We start from the raw sequence: 13,219 nt of genomic DNA on the forward strand, positions 1-13,219 counted from the left end.
TTTATAAACATACATGCAAAACACACAAAATGAATTTATAATAAAGACAGCTAGAAATAAATGCCTATCAGCTAATTGTACAGGTCCACATTTCAAGAGAGACACTATTCAACCTCTCACTGCAGTTTGTAATTGAAGTGCAATGACAGCTTTCTGTAAGTGCTCTAAGTGCAGTATGTGTCCAGATGTCCAAGCAGCATATTATTGGACACATAAAATCACCCTGCTTACAAAAAGCTTCATAAACCAAATTTAAAAGAATAAAGGGATACCTACTTTTCTGTCACAGCTAGAAAAAGGCTTTTTTTTTTTTTTTTTTTTTTTTTAGGCACCTTTTCCATTTGCAGATGGACAACCTACTGTGACAGAATGACTTCAAGCACTAACATTTTTCTCAAGAAGGATAAAGGGTCTAATTTTAATCAGTATGATACACTTAGGATTAAACAGTTTCAGAAAAGTTCATATACTATATCACTCACAGAATTTGCTTCTTTTAAAAAAGGCATTTTTGATGAAAAGCAAGGTTTTTGAATTAAAATAAGCTCAGAAACGCTGTTACAAGTTATTCAATCTGTGCTCTGCAGAACAAGTCTATTTTTAAGGTAGAAAAGAGACATTTCTTCCAAACACATAAACCTGGAAGTTTCGTGCAGTTCATGGGTATCATTTTCATAGCCTTCACAAAGCGATTTCTCACAGACTTTTAAGATTCTTCTCACACCAGGATCAGAAAGAAAATAAATTAGCCTTTCAGTCAGACTGTGCACTAATCTTAAGAGAAGAGACAACATTATGATTTTCATGACCACATGAACTTCTCGTATCAGCAAGTGTACAGTCTATTTTGGCAGACTGTTTCTTGCAGCTCCCAGTAGGAACAGCACATTTAACCTCAGAGTCTAGAAAATGTCCATCCCCTTTGCCCTTCTTCAGAACAATCTCTCATATCTATGGGTCTACATTCTTCAAAAAGAATTCATTTTCTCTCCCAGCCACACTGAACTAGTCATTATTTTATTGTAAAAACATCTACTGCTTTTCTACTTTTCATTTTATGAAAAAGTTCCAACCTTCTAATTGTCTGGTTCTGTAACAAGAATGCCATTAATGGATTGCCACAGGATGCAAGACGCTGGTAAGAGTCCTACCTTGTTCACTAGGTTCTGACTGAGACTTTCTGACAGTAAGGTCCAGAGGTGAGTCTTGGTCAGCCATGAGCAGTTTGCTGAGCACAGGGTTCTGAGCAGTTGCAGCCGTGGGAGAGGAGGCGACCAGAGATGCTTTCAGCAGGCTTTGGTTCTTTGTGCTATTGGGCTGGCTGGAGTCCTGAGTAGAGCTATTTTTTGAGGTATATTCAGCAGCAAACTGTCGGATCATTCGCTGCATGATCTCACGGGCCACTAGGGGAATATTGGGGTCGGAGACCCTAGGACTGTCTGCAAATATTAGAGATTTCTTTTAAGGAAGCACTTTAAGTAAAACAGCTTTTATATTAAGTCATTGTTCATTTACAAAAAAAAAAAAAAAAATCCAGGGGAAAAAAAAAACAAATATAAAATAGTTTCTGTAGAAAATGCACTTTAGTCTTAGAATACCTGAATAAAAACCATTGCTAATTCTGGTACAGCCTTCCCAAAATAACACTTCACTAAAAGAAATACGCACTCTCATATTTTGTTTTAAAATATAGATATATTCAACCAGACCTTTAAGAGGTGTGGAAATGGAAAGGAGAGCAAAAGTGCCAAGTAATGGAGCTCATCCAAAAATATTGAACAGGTTATACAGTGGAAGAGTTGCGTCACTTACCTGCAGCTACAGAAGGGTAAAATGGAGACTAAAGTTGCAGCAGTCCCCTATAATTTTACTGAGAAATAAAGCCCTGTAGTTCTGATAATTTACATGAAGATGAAATATTCAAGTGTCTTCCATCTCATTCTATGTATTCCTTTTGATATTTCTAACATTGTAATCACTGTAGGATCAGGAATCGCCCAAAGAACTTGCATATACACAAAACCCCATGATGTGTCACATGACAAGTAATTATATTTCTAAGAGCGCTACTAAATCTATTAGTAATGGATGCGAAATAGAACAAGTAGGCACTGCAATTTATTTATATGAAATAGTGTATAAATAAAAAGGTATCTGGGCATGCAGAAGACCCAAAAATTTATTGACAAAAATCACTATTTTAGACCAGTAGTAATTTGTGATGTGAAAGTAAATCTGTAACTCCTAAATCACCAAAGCTATGTCCTGCCACTTCACTTGAAACACTGTGTTCTCTGGCCAAATCAGTTTTGTGTTTTCAAACAAACAAACAATCCCCAAAATACCAAAACAACAACAAACACCAACCACCCACTTTTTTGCAATACCCAATTCTCAAAAAAACCCCAAAGCACAGACAACCACGCCACTATTCCAGAAATGGCTCAAAAGATTTGATTTTCTATTACTGAAGAAACATTCAGAAAAAAAGAACTGTACAGCAGAAGACCAAATAAAATCTATAAAAGCAGCTCTCAAGAGGGAACAATAGAGAAGTGTTTACTACTTCTTTTTTAAAAATTGCCCAGGTTGAAAGGTAATCTATTGAGATTGAGCTATTAGAAGCATTAGCAAAATCTTCTGTGGGACCTTTCCGTGTTAGATTTGCCTTTTGCCACCATTTTGTCAAAAGTACATCAATCCAACGAACCAGCTTTATGGTATGTGTAAAAGATGACTGACATGAAGGTTTGAGCAGAGCTGCCTACAAATCAAAGAGCAGCAGTAGCAGCCTGTTTCTTGATGAAACACCATATTGAGCTTTAAATACTTATCAAGCCAAAATTCCTTTCTGTTAAACACAGCTTTCTAAACCTAAGATCTTATAAAGTCACCACGTACATTCTTACAGTAAATTTCTGTAAATCCTATAAATTTCCAGGATGTTTATATAAATATGTAACCATTTTCTTTAAAACTTCATGTAGATTTTACTTGTTAAGTATCAAATACTACAGTTTTAAGAAGACACAAAAAAATGAGTAAAACTTAAATTTTGGTACATTTATAATCTCACTTTTTCCCAAACTCCACTAGGACACCAGCCTGGAAAAGTGTGGAGGTTTTGTTCTGCTGTGGTGGCATTTCTTCTACTTTTCTAATCTCTTCACTATAACCTCCTGAAGGACACAGAAAGGCTCTAAGGAGGCCCAGAGGGACACAATTTGATGGCATGACCAGACAGATACCAACTGTTTGACAAGTGCTTGCAGCATATACAAGTGGGGCTGGCAGGAATGCAGAGCTTTACAACACTTGTGTTTTCTGAACGAAGAATCTGGCCTTTACTCTGCACCATGTTCTTATGTTCATTTCAAAAATGCTTACATCTGAACATATTTACACATTCAGAAATAAAATATTACATATGCCTACAGCCATGCATCCTTGTAATCTGCAACTTCAAAGAATCAGCCCAAAATGACAGCTTTCTAGTGCTGTTTATGATAAATGCACTAATTTGGGTCACAAAATTCTGTTTTCAAGCAGAAGGGTAGGTACCCAGCACATTAAAGGCTTCTTGCTTAATATAAAGCCTGTATGTTGAGGATTAAAGCTGTTCAAAACTGAGTGGAAAATATGTGCTGGTGCCCATCCAGCATCACTTTAAATCAACCACATATTTATCTTGACTCCACCTGTCCAGGCTTTTTTTAAGAAAATAAAATTAACTAAAACATAGAAATTCTCTGAGAAGAAAAAATACAGCAAAAAATTATCAGCTATACATAGTCTGAAGCAGTACCTCTGAGATTTAAAGCCTTAATAGCTTTCGTGTATTTTTATACCAAAATCTTAAAAGGGCAGTATCAAACAAATAAAGGTATGATTTCATTAAACCAGAAGAAGGTCCTGTCATGCCACAAAGTAAAGGTAGCAGACAACTAAGTACTACCACTCTACTTTGACTGGAAAAATATGAATATTTGAAGGAAGCACTACTGGGTCAGAGTGCCAGGGACACAAATTTCAGAGAAAGGATTAAGATTAATGGACAGCAAACCTGTTCAAAAAGTTTTCTGATCTTGTTAATTCTCTATTCATGTTCAGTACATTAATGTGTGGCCAGTGTTCAGAGAGCAGCTGCATTTTCTCTGATCTACCCTGGCTACAAAATACCCATCTCAAATGTTATTGGCAGTGTGGATGGAAAGAAGAAAAAAACTAATTGCTGGCAGGAAGCCAGGAGAGCTCAGCATCTCTGAGCAACGTAGGAACGTTAAGAGTTCTGCCATTCTTTGTGTCCTCTTTGGTATGACAGTGCCTTGGGATCTTATGGCAGTAGCATGAGTTAAATTTTAAGCAATCTAAATAGAGGCAAGCTTGAAAATCATGCATTAAGGATTCAGAACAGACTTAGAGCCAGGCTTCTACCCCTCGCCTGTTACTCTTGCACCAAACACAGCTTTGTCCAAGGAAGAAAAACAAGGGTATATTTTTTAAAAATTCTCAAAGATTCTTATACATCTGACATGTTTCATTATCTTTATTCTGGGTATCAAGCCACAGACGGTATTATACCCTTCATTAACACACTGCAGTATCTGCTGCTGGCTCCTCAGTGAATTTTAAAAAGCATACTTTCCTAAAAGACACACACACATGTCATACATAAAGATTTAAGTTTAGTGGTAAAGGAATGAGGTCTTTAATAAACAATTTGGAAATTATGAAAAGGCGCTTTTTTTTCCAACACCAGAAAAAGCAATATGGAAAAAAACTGTATTTTCTCTAGACTTTAGTTTTCTTAAATTCCTTCTGGATTTGAAGATAAATGGGATAAACTCAAAAGCAAAAGGAAACATTAAGCTTACAAGAAAAAAGAAAACTTGAAAAGGAAGCCTTGGAATAAAGGCATTATCTGAACCATCAGTAGTAATGCAGTAACTATCCTCCCTACCATCCTGCATGTATTGCAAGAAGTATAGAAGCATCATAATGTATAGCTTGTATTTATTCATTTGAGTCATAAAAGAAAGGCTAAGATACTGTTATCTACTTAAAACACCTTTAAATATTTTGGTCACTGGAAGGAGGGGCTGAGGACTGGCTAGAGCAATTTCTAATTTGTTAAACTGAAGCCTTGCATTGTCCCCCAGCAGATAGGTTGGAATTACTGATTTGGCAGATTTTCTCACACATGGGTTAGACTGATAAGTACGATGCACTTTCATTCAGGATGCAATTGGAAGCAACCTCTGGATTAATGTTTCTCAGATTTGTAGAACAGTGAAATGAGCTCTGTGCCTTCCTTAAGAGCAGTTTAAGCAACAACTCTCCAGAAGATATTTAGGTGATTTTCTAGCATTAAGCATGTTCTCAGCATATTCTACAGCAATTCTTTTGCTGACCACATTTTGAATTCTTCATATATCGCCCTTAGCACTATTCCAATAATATTTTATACTCTAGATTGTTGGGAATAGGGTAAATAGTCATTACCAATAGTGAAAAGACTCATGACCTTTAAGAAAAACTGCATTAGTACATATTCCATCAAAATAAAATAAATTAAAAAAAAAACAAAACAAAAAAAAAAAACACATTACCCACCTACAACCACCACTGCCTCTTGACCTTTCTTCCAAACAGCCCGCCCACCTAAACACTGGTTATGGGGAACAGTTCTGCGGGGTAAGAACTGAGTCATCTCTCCAAAACTGAAAACACCAGTGTTCTCATGGAGAGATTTGGTTTAGGGTTAAACAGTTTTATGCTCCCTAGGCATCAATACTCTCTTCCGAAGTCCCAAGCCCACACTGTTATATCGTTACATTATTTGAGAGTCAATTTTTATCCTTGATAAATATATATAAAGAAGATGACTGAAAAATACTGAACATTCAATTTGAACATCGGATCTTTGATACCTACATTATATGCAAAAAGACCACAAGAGAAACTATTTCCCACATCCTCCTCCCCCCATTAAAACCAACCTTTTCTGTAAAAGACTGCATTGAGGAACTCTTCCGCTTGCCTTTCAAAACGAATGATTTTTGCTTGCTCTTGTCTAAGCAGAGCTTCTTGTCCAGCTTCCGAGGCTGGCTCATCCAGACTGACTAAGTGTTCCTGCAAAGATATTGAATATTTGTAAGATCTTCCAGACTCCAAAATTAATAAAGTTCCCTAGGCACTCAATATTTTATTAAATTCACAATGTTTTAAGGTACTCAGCACAGAATTGAATTTATTTAAATCAAAACTTGTTTTTTTTTTGGCTGCATCGGAACATTGTATTTGCCCTGTTTTCTTATTTTAAATTGGGCTGGTTTGAAGGTCAACCAGAGGGAGGAATTAACCCCACACAAATACCTTGCAAGTGATCTCCAGATGGAGCTACAATTTAATAGGAGAGTTACAATAAAGGCAACAGTACAGAAACACTGGCTTAAACTGACAAAGAGTTTTGGCACGCTGTTGGTCAGGGTGGTGGTGGCAGTCTGATTAAATGGTAGTTGCAATCCCATTGAAATGATGGATGTGGAATTGTCAAAGCAGTGGTCCTGTGGAAAGGTCTGGTCCTTCCCTGGAGGTCCAGTGGTGCTTCCCCCAAGTCCCCAAACCTCAAGATCATACACCCTCAAATCCAGGCAGGAACGTTCAGTACCTCCCCCAGGGCAGGGAATTTTACAATGGAATGATGTCATCCTATGAGACACAGGATATTTTGGGGAGTCTTTGATGGTGCATTAGCAGAGATGACCACCCTTCAGCTGGGTGTAACAAAGAGAACACTACACCCAACTCATAGGTGGGGTATGCAGCTGTTACAAAGGACCCACCACTAACAATTATCAGAGGGTGATGGAGGTGGCAGCAGAATACAGGTGGCACCTTGCATTGTAACCTAAGACATCCACCCCTTATTCTACACCATCTACATCATATCCAAATTAATGTCCTTCTTTAACTCTATATATATACACACACACACAATGAAACATTATACACAGTTCTCATTTAAAATTAGGTGTGTTGAGGTACACAACATGTTTCTCCATCTTTCTGCATTACCCTAAAAGTACAGTCAGGTCCTTGAGCAATAACAATCCCACAGATGGATTTGCCTTTGCCTGAGGTAGGATTAATCCAAACTATCTTTCCTAACATACCTCTCATGTCTACCACAGGGACTTCACCTCCATCTACTGTGTGCAAGGATTCTGACTGGGCAGGACCAGCTCAACTGATGGGGCTTCGGCTCTTCACCAGTCAGGTGGCCTTTGCTAAAGGTAGCTCCCCAGTCTTTGAAGGTCCACCCACCCAATGTCTTCAGGGTGGTTTTCAGCAGTCCCTTGCACTGTTCAGTTTTCCCAGCAGCTGGTTCATTATAAGGAATATGATACACCAACTCAATGCCATGTTCCCTAGCCCAGGGTTTTATAAGGTTGTTCTTGAAAAAATCCCACTGTCAGACTCAATTCTCTCAAGGGTGCCATGTCTCCATAGGACTTGCTTTTCCAGGCCCAAGATGATGGATCTTCTTATGATTTCCAAAATCACAGTGAGATTAGGATTTCCTATCTAGGTTCCCTGTGTGATCAGCGCGATCCAGTTGCTCCACATGGCATCAGTGGCATGATGCGTAGAAGGAACCTTCCCTTTGAACACCCAGCCCAGCACTGGTAGTTGGGTTAACAGAAGCAGCTGCGCTTTGGTGCCAATCACTTCTGAGGTGGCTTGAACCCCTTTGTAGGCTGCAAGAATCTCTTTCTCAATTGGGGTACAGCTAGCCTCAGACCCTTTGTATCCCCGACTCCAGAATCCCGACAGTCATCCTCAGGTCTCCTCAGGTTTCTGTCAGGGGCTCCAGGAAGGACCATTCTCCCTAGCTGCAGTGTAGAGAACTTTTTTTACATCCTGCCCTGTCCTGACTGGCCAAAGGGCTACTGCATGGGAAATCTCCTGTTTAATTTGTTCAAAAGCTTGATGTTCAGGGCCCCACTTTTCTTTTGTGCCATGAGATTGAAGGGGCTTGCAATTATACCGTATTCTGGGATACACATCCTCCAAAAGCCCACAGCACATTGGAAGGCCTATGTTTCTTTCTTGTTGGTTGGTGAAGTTGAAATCTGGCAGTGTCCATCTTGCCACTTTACTCCTGGAAGTTGAATTTCTTGAGCAGGTGCCTTAACCTTACTTTGTTTAATGGCAAGCTTTCAGGACAATCTGGATTATCTTCTTTCCTCTCTCGAAGACTTCCTCAGCTGTGTTTCCCCCTATGATGGTGTCATTGATGTACTGCAGATGTTCTGGAACCTTACCCTCTTCCAGTGCAGTCTGGATCAGTCCATTGCACACTCCTACAGGTGAAAACAAACTGGGGCTTGCACTCTGCTGTCAAAGGAACAGAGAAAAATTATTGGCAATGTCAATGGCCGCATGCCACTTTACTGGCTTGGACTCCAGCTCATACTGAAGCTCCAGCACGGCTGGCACAGGAGCACTCAGTGGTGATATGATTTAATTCAGGCCAAGGTAATCCACAGTCAGACTCCAATCTCCACTGGACTTATGCACAAGCCATAGAGGGCTGTTAAAGGGTGAATGAGTCCTGCTGACCACCCCTTGGCTCTCCAGTTCATGAATCATCTTATGGATGGGAATCACAGAATCTCAGTCGCTGTGGTATTGCCGATGGTGCACTGTTGCTGTGGCGATTGGTACCTGTTGTTACAGCAGAGGGTTGTCTGAGAGACCAGGCGTGGTATTCAGTTGTCTGATTTGCTCTGTCTCTAGAGCAGCTATCCTAAAAGCCCAGCAATGTCATTTTGGGTCTTGAGACAGTCTATGCCGAGGATGCATGGGACCTCTGGACCAGTCATGATGGGGTGTTTCTGCCACTCCTTCCCAGGCAAGCTCACTTCAGTGTCCAATACAGTCAGCTGCTGGGATCCCCCTGTCACCTCAGAAATAGAAATGCATTCCACTCCTACATACCTTGATGACATCAGGGTACACTGAGCGCCAGTGTCAACCAAAGCCATAACCTTTGTGGGTCAGACATGTCAAGCCATTGGATCCACACAGTCCAATAGATCCGACTGTCCCTTTCCCCTGCGTGGCTAAAGGTAGGGCCCCTCTAATCCCAGTCATGGTACACACTGCTCTCCTCCTGTAAATATGACCTTGAGGTCCCTTCAAGAGGGTCAGTCATATCATCATTCCTTTACCACCTGGAGTCTTGTCTATGAGAGACCAGAGCAGCATTGACCCTAGATGGGCTTCTTGTGGTTGTTCCTCCTTTCAGATCATGTACCTGGGTGGTTAAGGAAGAGGTAGGCTTTCCACCCCACTTCTTCAAGTCTTCTCCATGCTCCTGAAGGAAAAACCAGAGGTTACCTCATGGAGTGTATCCTCTCTACTTGGCTGGGGGACACCTGGTCCTAATGGCAGAGACTCTTCTGGTTCTGGCAAGATATGGTAAATTCCTTCCTTAAGCTCCTCCCTCAGTTTCTGGTGGTCCTCTTCAATTTTCTCTTCCAAGCTCCAGACATGCCCAGCCAGCTTTGTTTCCACAGATGAGATGTGGGTGCATAACAGGGCAGTGACAGTGTTCTTGTAAAGTCTTAGTTTGTTGACCAATGCACCCATCTTGTCCTCTCTTTCCTTACATGGCAGTGTTGCTAAGTAGTGGGAATATATTTCTGGTCCAAGCCATGCAAATTTCAGCCACATTTGTCATGTGCACTGGACATCGTCTGGGCTCTTAGGGAATCTCTCATCTTCCAAAAAAATTATCTCCAGCACGCCAATTTCCTTAGGCATTAGATACCTTATTCCATTGTGCTCCATATTCCTTCTTGCACATGGACATCCCCTTTACAAAGGAATCTAGCCCTTTTACTTGCTAGTAGCCACTGCCAGAGACTGAGAGCTTCCTGGGTTTCCCTGATCCCCTGGTCAATGACCACATCCTGGGACAGCGATCCCAGTTGCCCAGCTTCACATCCTTTCAGAATGGTGACATTAGCTACGACATCCCAGATGCAGAGCAGCCAGCTCAGAATGGACTCATTTACCTGGCAGGTGAACTCCCTCTGCAGCTCACACAATTCACCCAGGGACAGAGACCAAGTGATGACCTCCAGCTCCGTCTCTTCCACTGGGTGCGAAGGTCCTGCTGCCTCCTCATCAGTCACTATGCTGACAGATTTGCTCATCAACTTCCTTTTCTGAAAAGGGGCAACTGCTACTGACTTAGGCTGTCCTGGCTCAGTGACAGTTTGTGTGGACACGGTGCCTGCTGATTTGCTTCTTTTTTCCTCCTCCTCCTGAATATGCTGAACCACACCAAGCTTGGTCCTGACTCCAAGCATGGTGCACACAGCACAGGCCATACAGAGAAGACACAGAAACACTAACAAGATTATGCCGTCCTTGACATCCAGACAGAACTCATTATTTTCAAAAACTGCTGTGTTGGGCCTGAAAGGCTGGAAGAAACCATTCTCTACTCTTCCTGTCATTGGCTGGGTGTGATTTTTAACAAGGTCCCGGAATCGCCAGCCCAGATCAGGACAGGAGAACAAAACTGAATATACATTCGGAATGAGGTTCACTGCTACTGATATTATCCTGGAATAGACATAAAGAACTAACAAAGCAATTTTCATACCATTCCCTGGTCTCAAAAGGAGCATCACACCTGGCAAATAGTTCCCCATGTGCAGAAAAATATAGAGAGCAAGGTGCAACAACCATGCAAACACGTCAAGCATCATGGTTAATAGGCAGTTTCTGTAATACAATGCAAATCGGCAATTCCCACTTCTCTCAGGATGCCATACATTAGGTGCTAAAATATGAGCTGGTTTGAAGGTCAACCAGAGGGAGGAATTAACCCCACACAAATACCTTGCAAGTGATCTCCAGATGGAGCTACAATTTAATACGAAAGTTACAATAAAGGCAACAGTACAGAAACACTGGCTTAAACTGACAAAGAGTTTTGGCACGCTGTTGGTCAGGGTGGTGGTGGCAGTCTGATTAAATGGTGGTTGCAATCCCATTGAAATGATGGATGTGGAATTGTCAAAGCAGTGGTCCTGTGGAAAGGTCTGGTCCTTCCCTGGAGGTCCAGTGGTGCTTCCCCCAAGTCCCCAAACCTCAAGATCATACACCCTCAAATCCAGGCAGGAACGTTCAGTACCTCCCCCAGGGCAGGGAATTTTACAATGGAATGATGTCATCCTATGAGACACAGGATATTTTGGGGAGTCTTTGATGGTGCATTAGCAGAGATGACCACCCTTCAGCTGGGTGTAACAAAGAGAACACTACACCCAACTCATAGGTGGGGTATGCAGCTGTTACAAAGGACCCACCACTAACAATTCATCAGAGGGTGATGGAGGTGATCTAATACATACTTTGTCACACCTTACACTATAACCCAAGACATAAATGTAACAGAAGCCTGTAAGATCTGATAAATATACAGAAAATAAGAATCCATTATAAAGGAGAACTTAGATATCATACACAATTTGGCTGCAAATCTCATATCTAGGACTTGTTCTTTGGCTATTATTTTTAGATCCAAGAAATAACTGTTGAAGGCAAAACAGACCCAGTTCTTCTTACTCCATATATCCTTCATGCAAACTAAGCAAAAAATGACCAAGCATTTTCAACAAACAGGACCTTTTGTGAATAAGCTCAGTAATAGCTACTTTTAAGTGAAATAAATTTAACTTAGCTGTTACAACACCTACAATGAAATAAAATCCATTCTCAGAATTGGAAGCAGCTGAATAATCTCAAGAATATACTCAAACTAGGATAATTAAGCATGTGAGATGCCAGTATACATCATTAATTTTAAATACACTCAAGAAACTAGAAGACAAGGTTACAAAAATACAAAATCTAAACGCTTAGGTTCCACCCCCAGATGTACACACCTTTTCTCATTTCTTTCAGTTTAATGCCTAGTTCCTGCTCAGAAGAAAAATCTCTTTACTGGCCCTCTCCTTCCACTTTCATTTTAAGCTATATTAAAGATACCCGTATTTACCTACTCCAGGAATGTACACACAGCCACTCTTTGGCTTCAGGGAGTGTTTTGTTTTGTTAACCTTTATAAAGTATCAGTTACCATATTATCTAGGCTGCATCTGTTTTTTTGGCCTCTACTATATAAGTTGATTTCAGATTCATATTCACATGGGACTAGAAGGGAAAAACTAGAAATTCATTTCTAAATCACAATAAATGAAAAATAAGGAATTCTTAAGTTTGTGCTATCTCAACTTCAAAAGGTTTAAGAAGCAAGGTTATATGACAAGCCCACAGTAAACTAACGAACACAACAGTCACATGAACTGCGTGCTAAGGGTAACAATACCAAATGCTGTGGACTCTGGCCTGAACTACATGGACAGGCTTTCACATCGTATTTGTGATTCAACAGCTCCCAAAAGCTCTCTATCAAAAGCAAAGGGATATACTATCTCAGGGTACAGGGACAAAGTAATATTTTATGACAAACAGAAATATAAGGAACATGTGATGACAGAGGTAACAGCTGAGTAAAAACATCTTTGACTCTGTGAAGGTAAGAGCCTGCAGAAGTGAAGGGCTCACAAAATAACTGATGCTTTCTTCCATACCAGAGATTCAAACCTGCTTGCTCCCATAGGAGAAGCTTCTATTGAGACAGATTTTAATTCTTTCATATGAATTTGAATGAATGGTTAGCTAAAATAAAAGTGTCCACCTCTGTGCCAGGCATCGCTGTACCAGTAACCAGTAGCAGTTCACTGGCATTTTATGAACACACTGAAAATGCAGTTGTACTTCTATGATACTAAAATACATTAAGTATCTGTACATGATTTCACAATAAAGGTATTTCTGGATAGTAAGCCAAATATCTTCTGAGAGATATCACTCTTCAGGTGGAAATTCACAGAACACACTTGTATCCTCTTGTGTTGCTGCATCTGATAAAGCCTTATGCAGAATCTATCCTAGTTATTGACAGAGTCTCTGAGATCAACTCCATTATCTTTTAGGCATTACCAGGATAACAGTAAACTCATCAGTTTGCATAAAAAGCAGATGTGCAAAATAACTAACAATGTAAGTAATCTAGGCACACAGAAATGTTGGAATAATCACTGAAATTTCTAAGCCTTTACAGAAGTTTGCT

General features: G+C 40.3%; 1 protein-coding gene across 1 annotated transcript in view; it reads right to left on the reverse strand.

The window, feature by feature from the left end:
- Nucleotides 1-13,219, reverse strand: part of LCOR (ligand dependent nuclear receptor corepressor) — a 64,936-nt gene that overhangs the window by 14,168 nt on the left and 37,549 nt on the right. The window contains exons 4-5 of the mRNA XM_068197846.1: nucleotides 6,000-6,132; nucleotides 1,152-1,439 (exon numbers count right to left, since the gene is read on the reverse strand). Coding sequence (XP_068053947.1) covers nucleotides 1,152-1,439; nucleotides 6,000-6,132 — 421 coding nt within the window. The remainder of the gene's footprint in view (nucleotides 1-1,151; nucleotides 1,440-5,999; nucleotides 6,133-13,219) is intronic.

This window comes from Anomalospiza imberbis, chromosome 8, assembly GCF_031753505.1.
Source record: "Anomalospiza imberbis isolate Cuckoo-Finch-1a 21T00152 chromosome 8, ASM3175350v1, whole genome shotgun sequence".
Taxonomy (NCBI): domain Eukaryota; kingdom Metazoa; phylum Chordata; class Aves; order Passeriformes; family Viduidae; genus Anomalospiza; species Anomalospiza imberbis.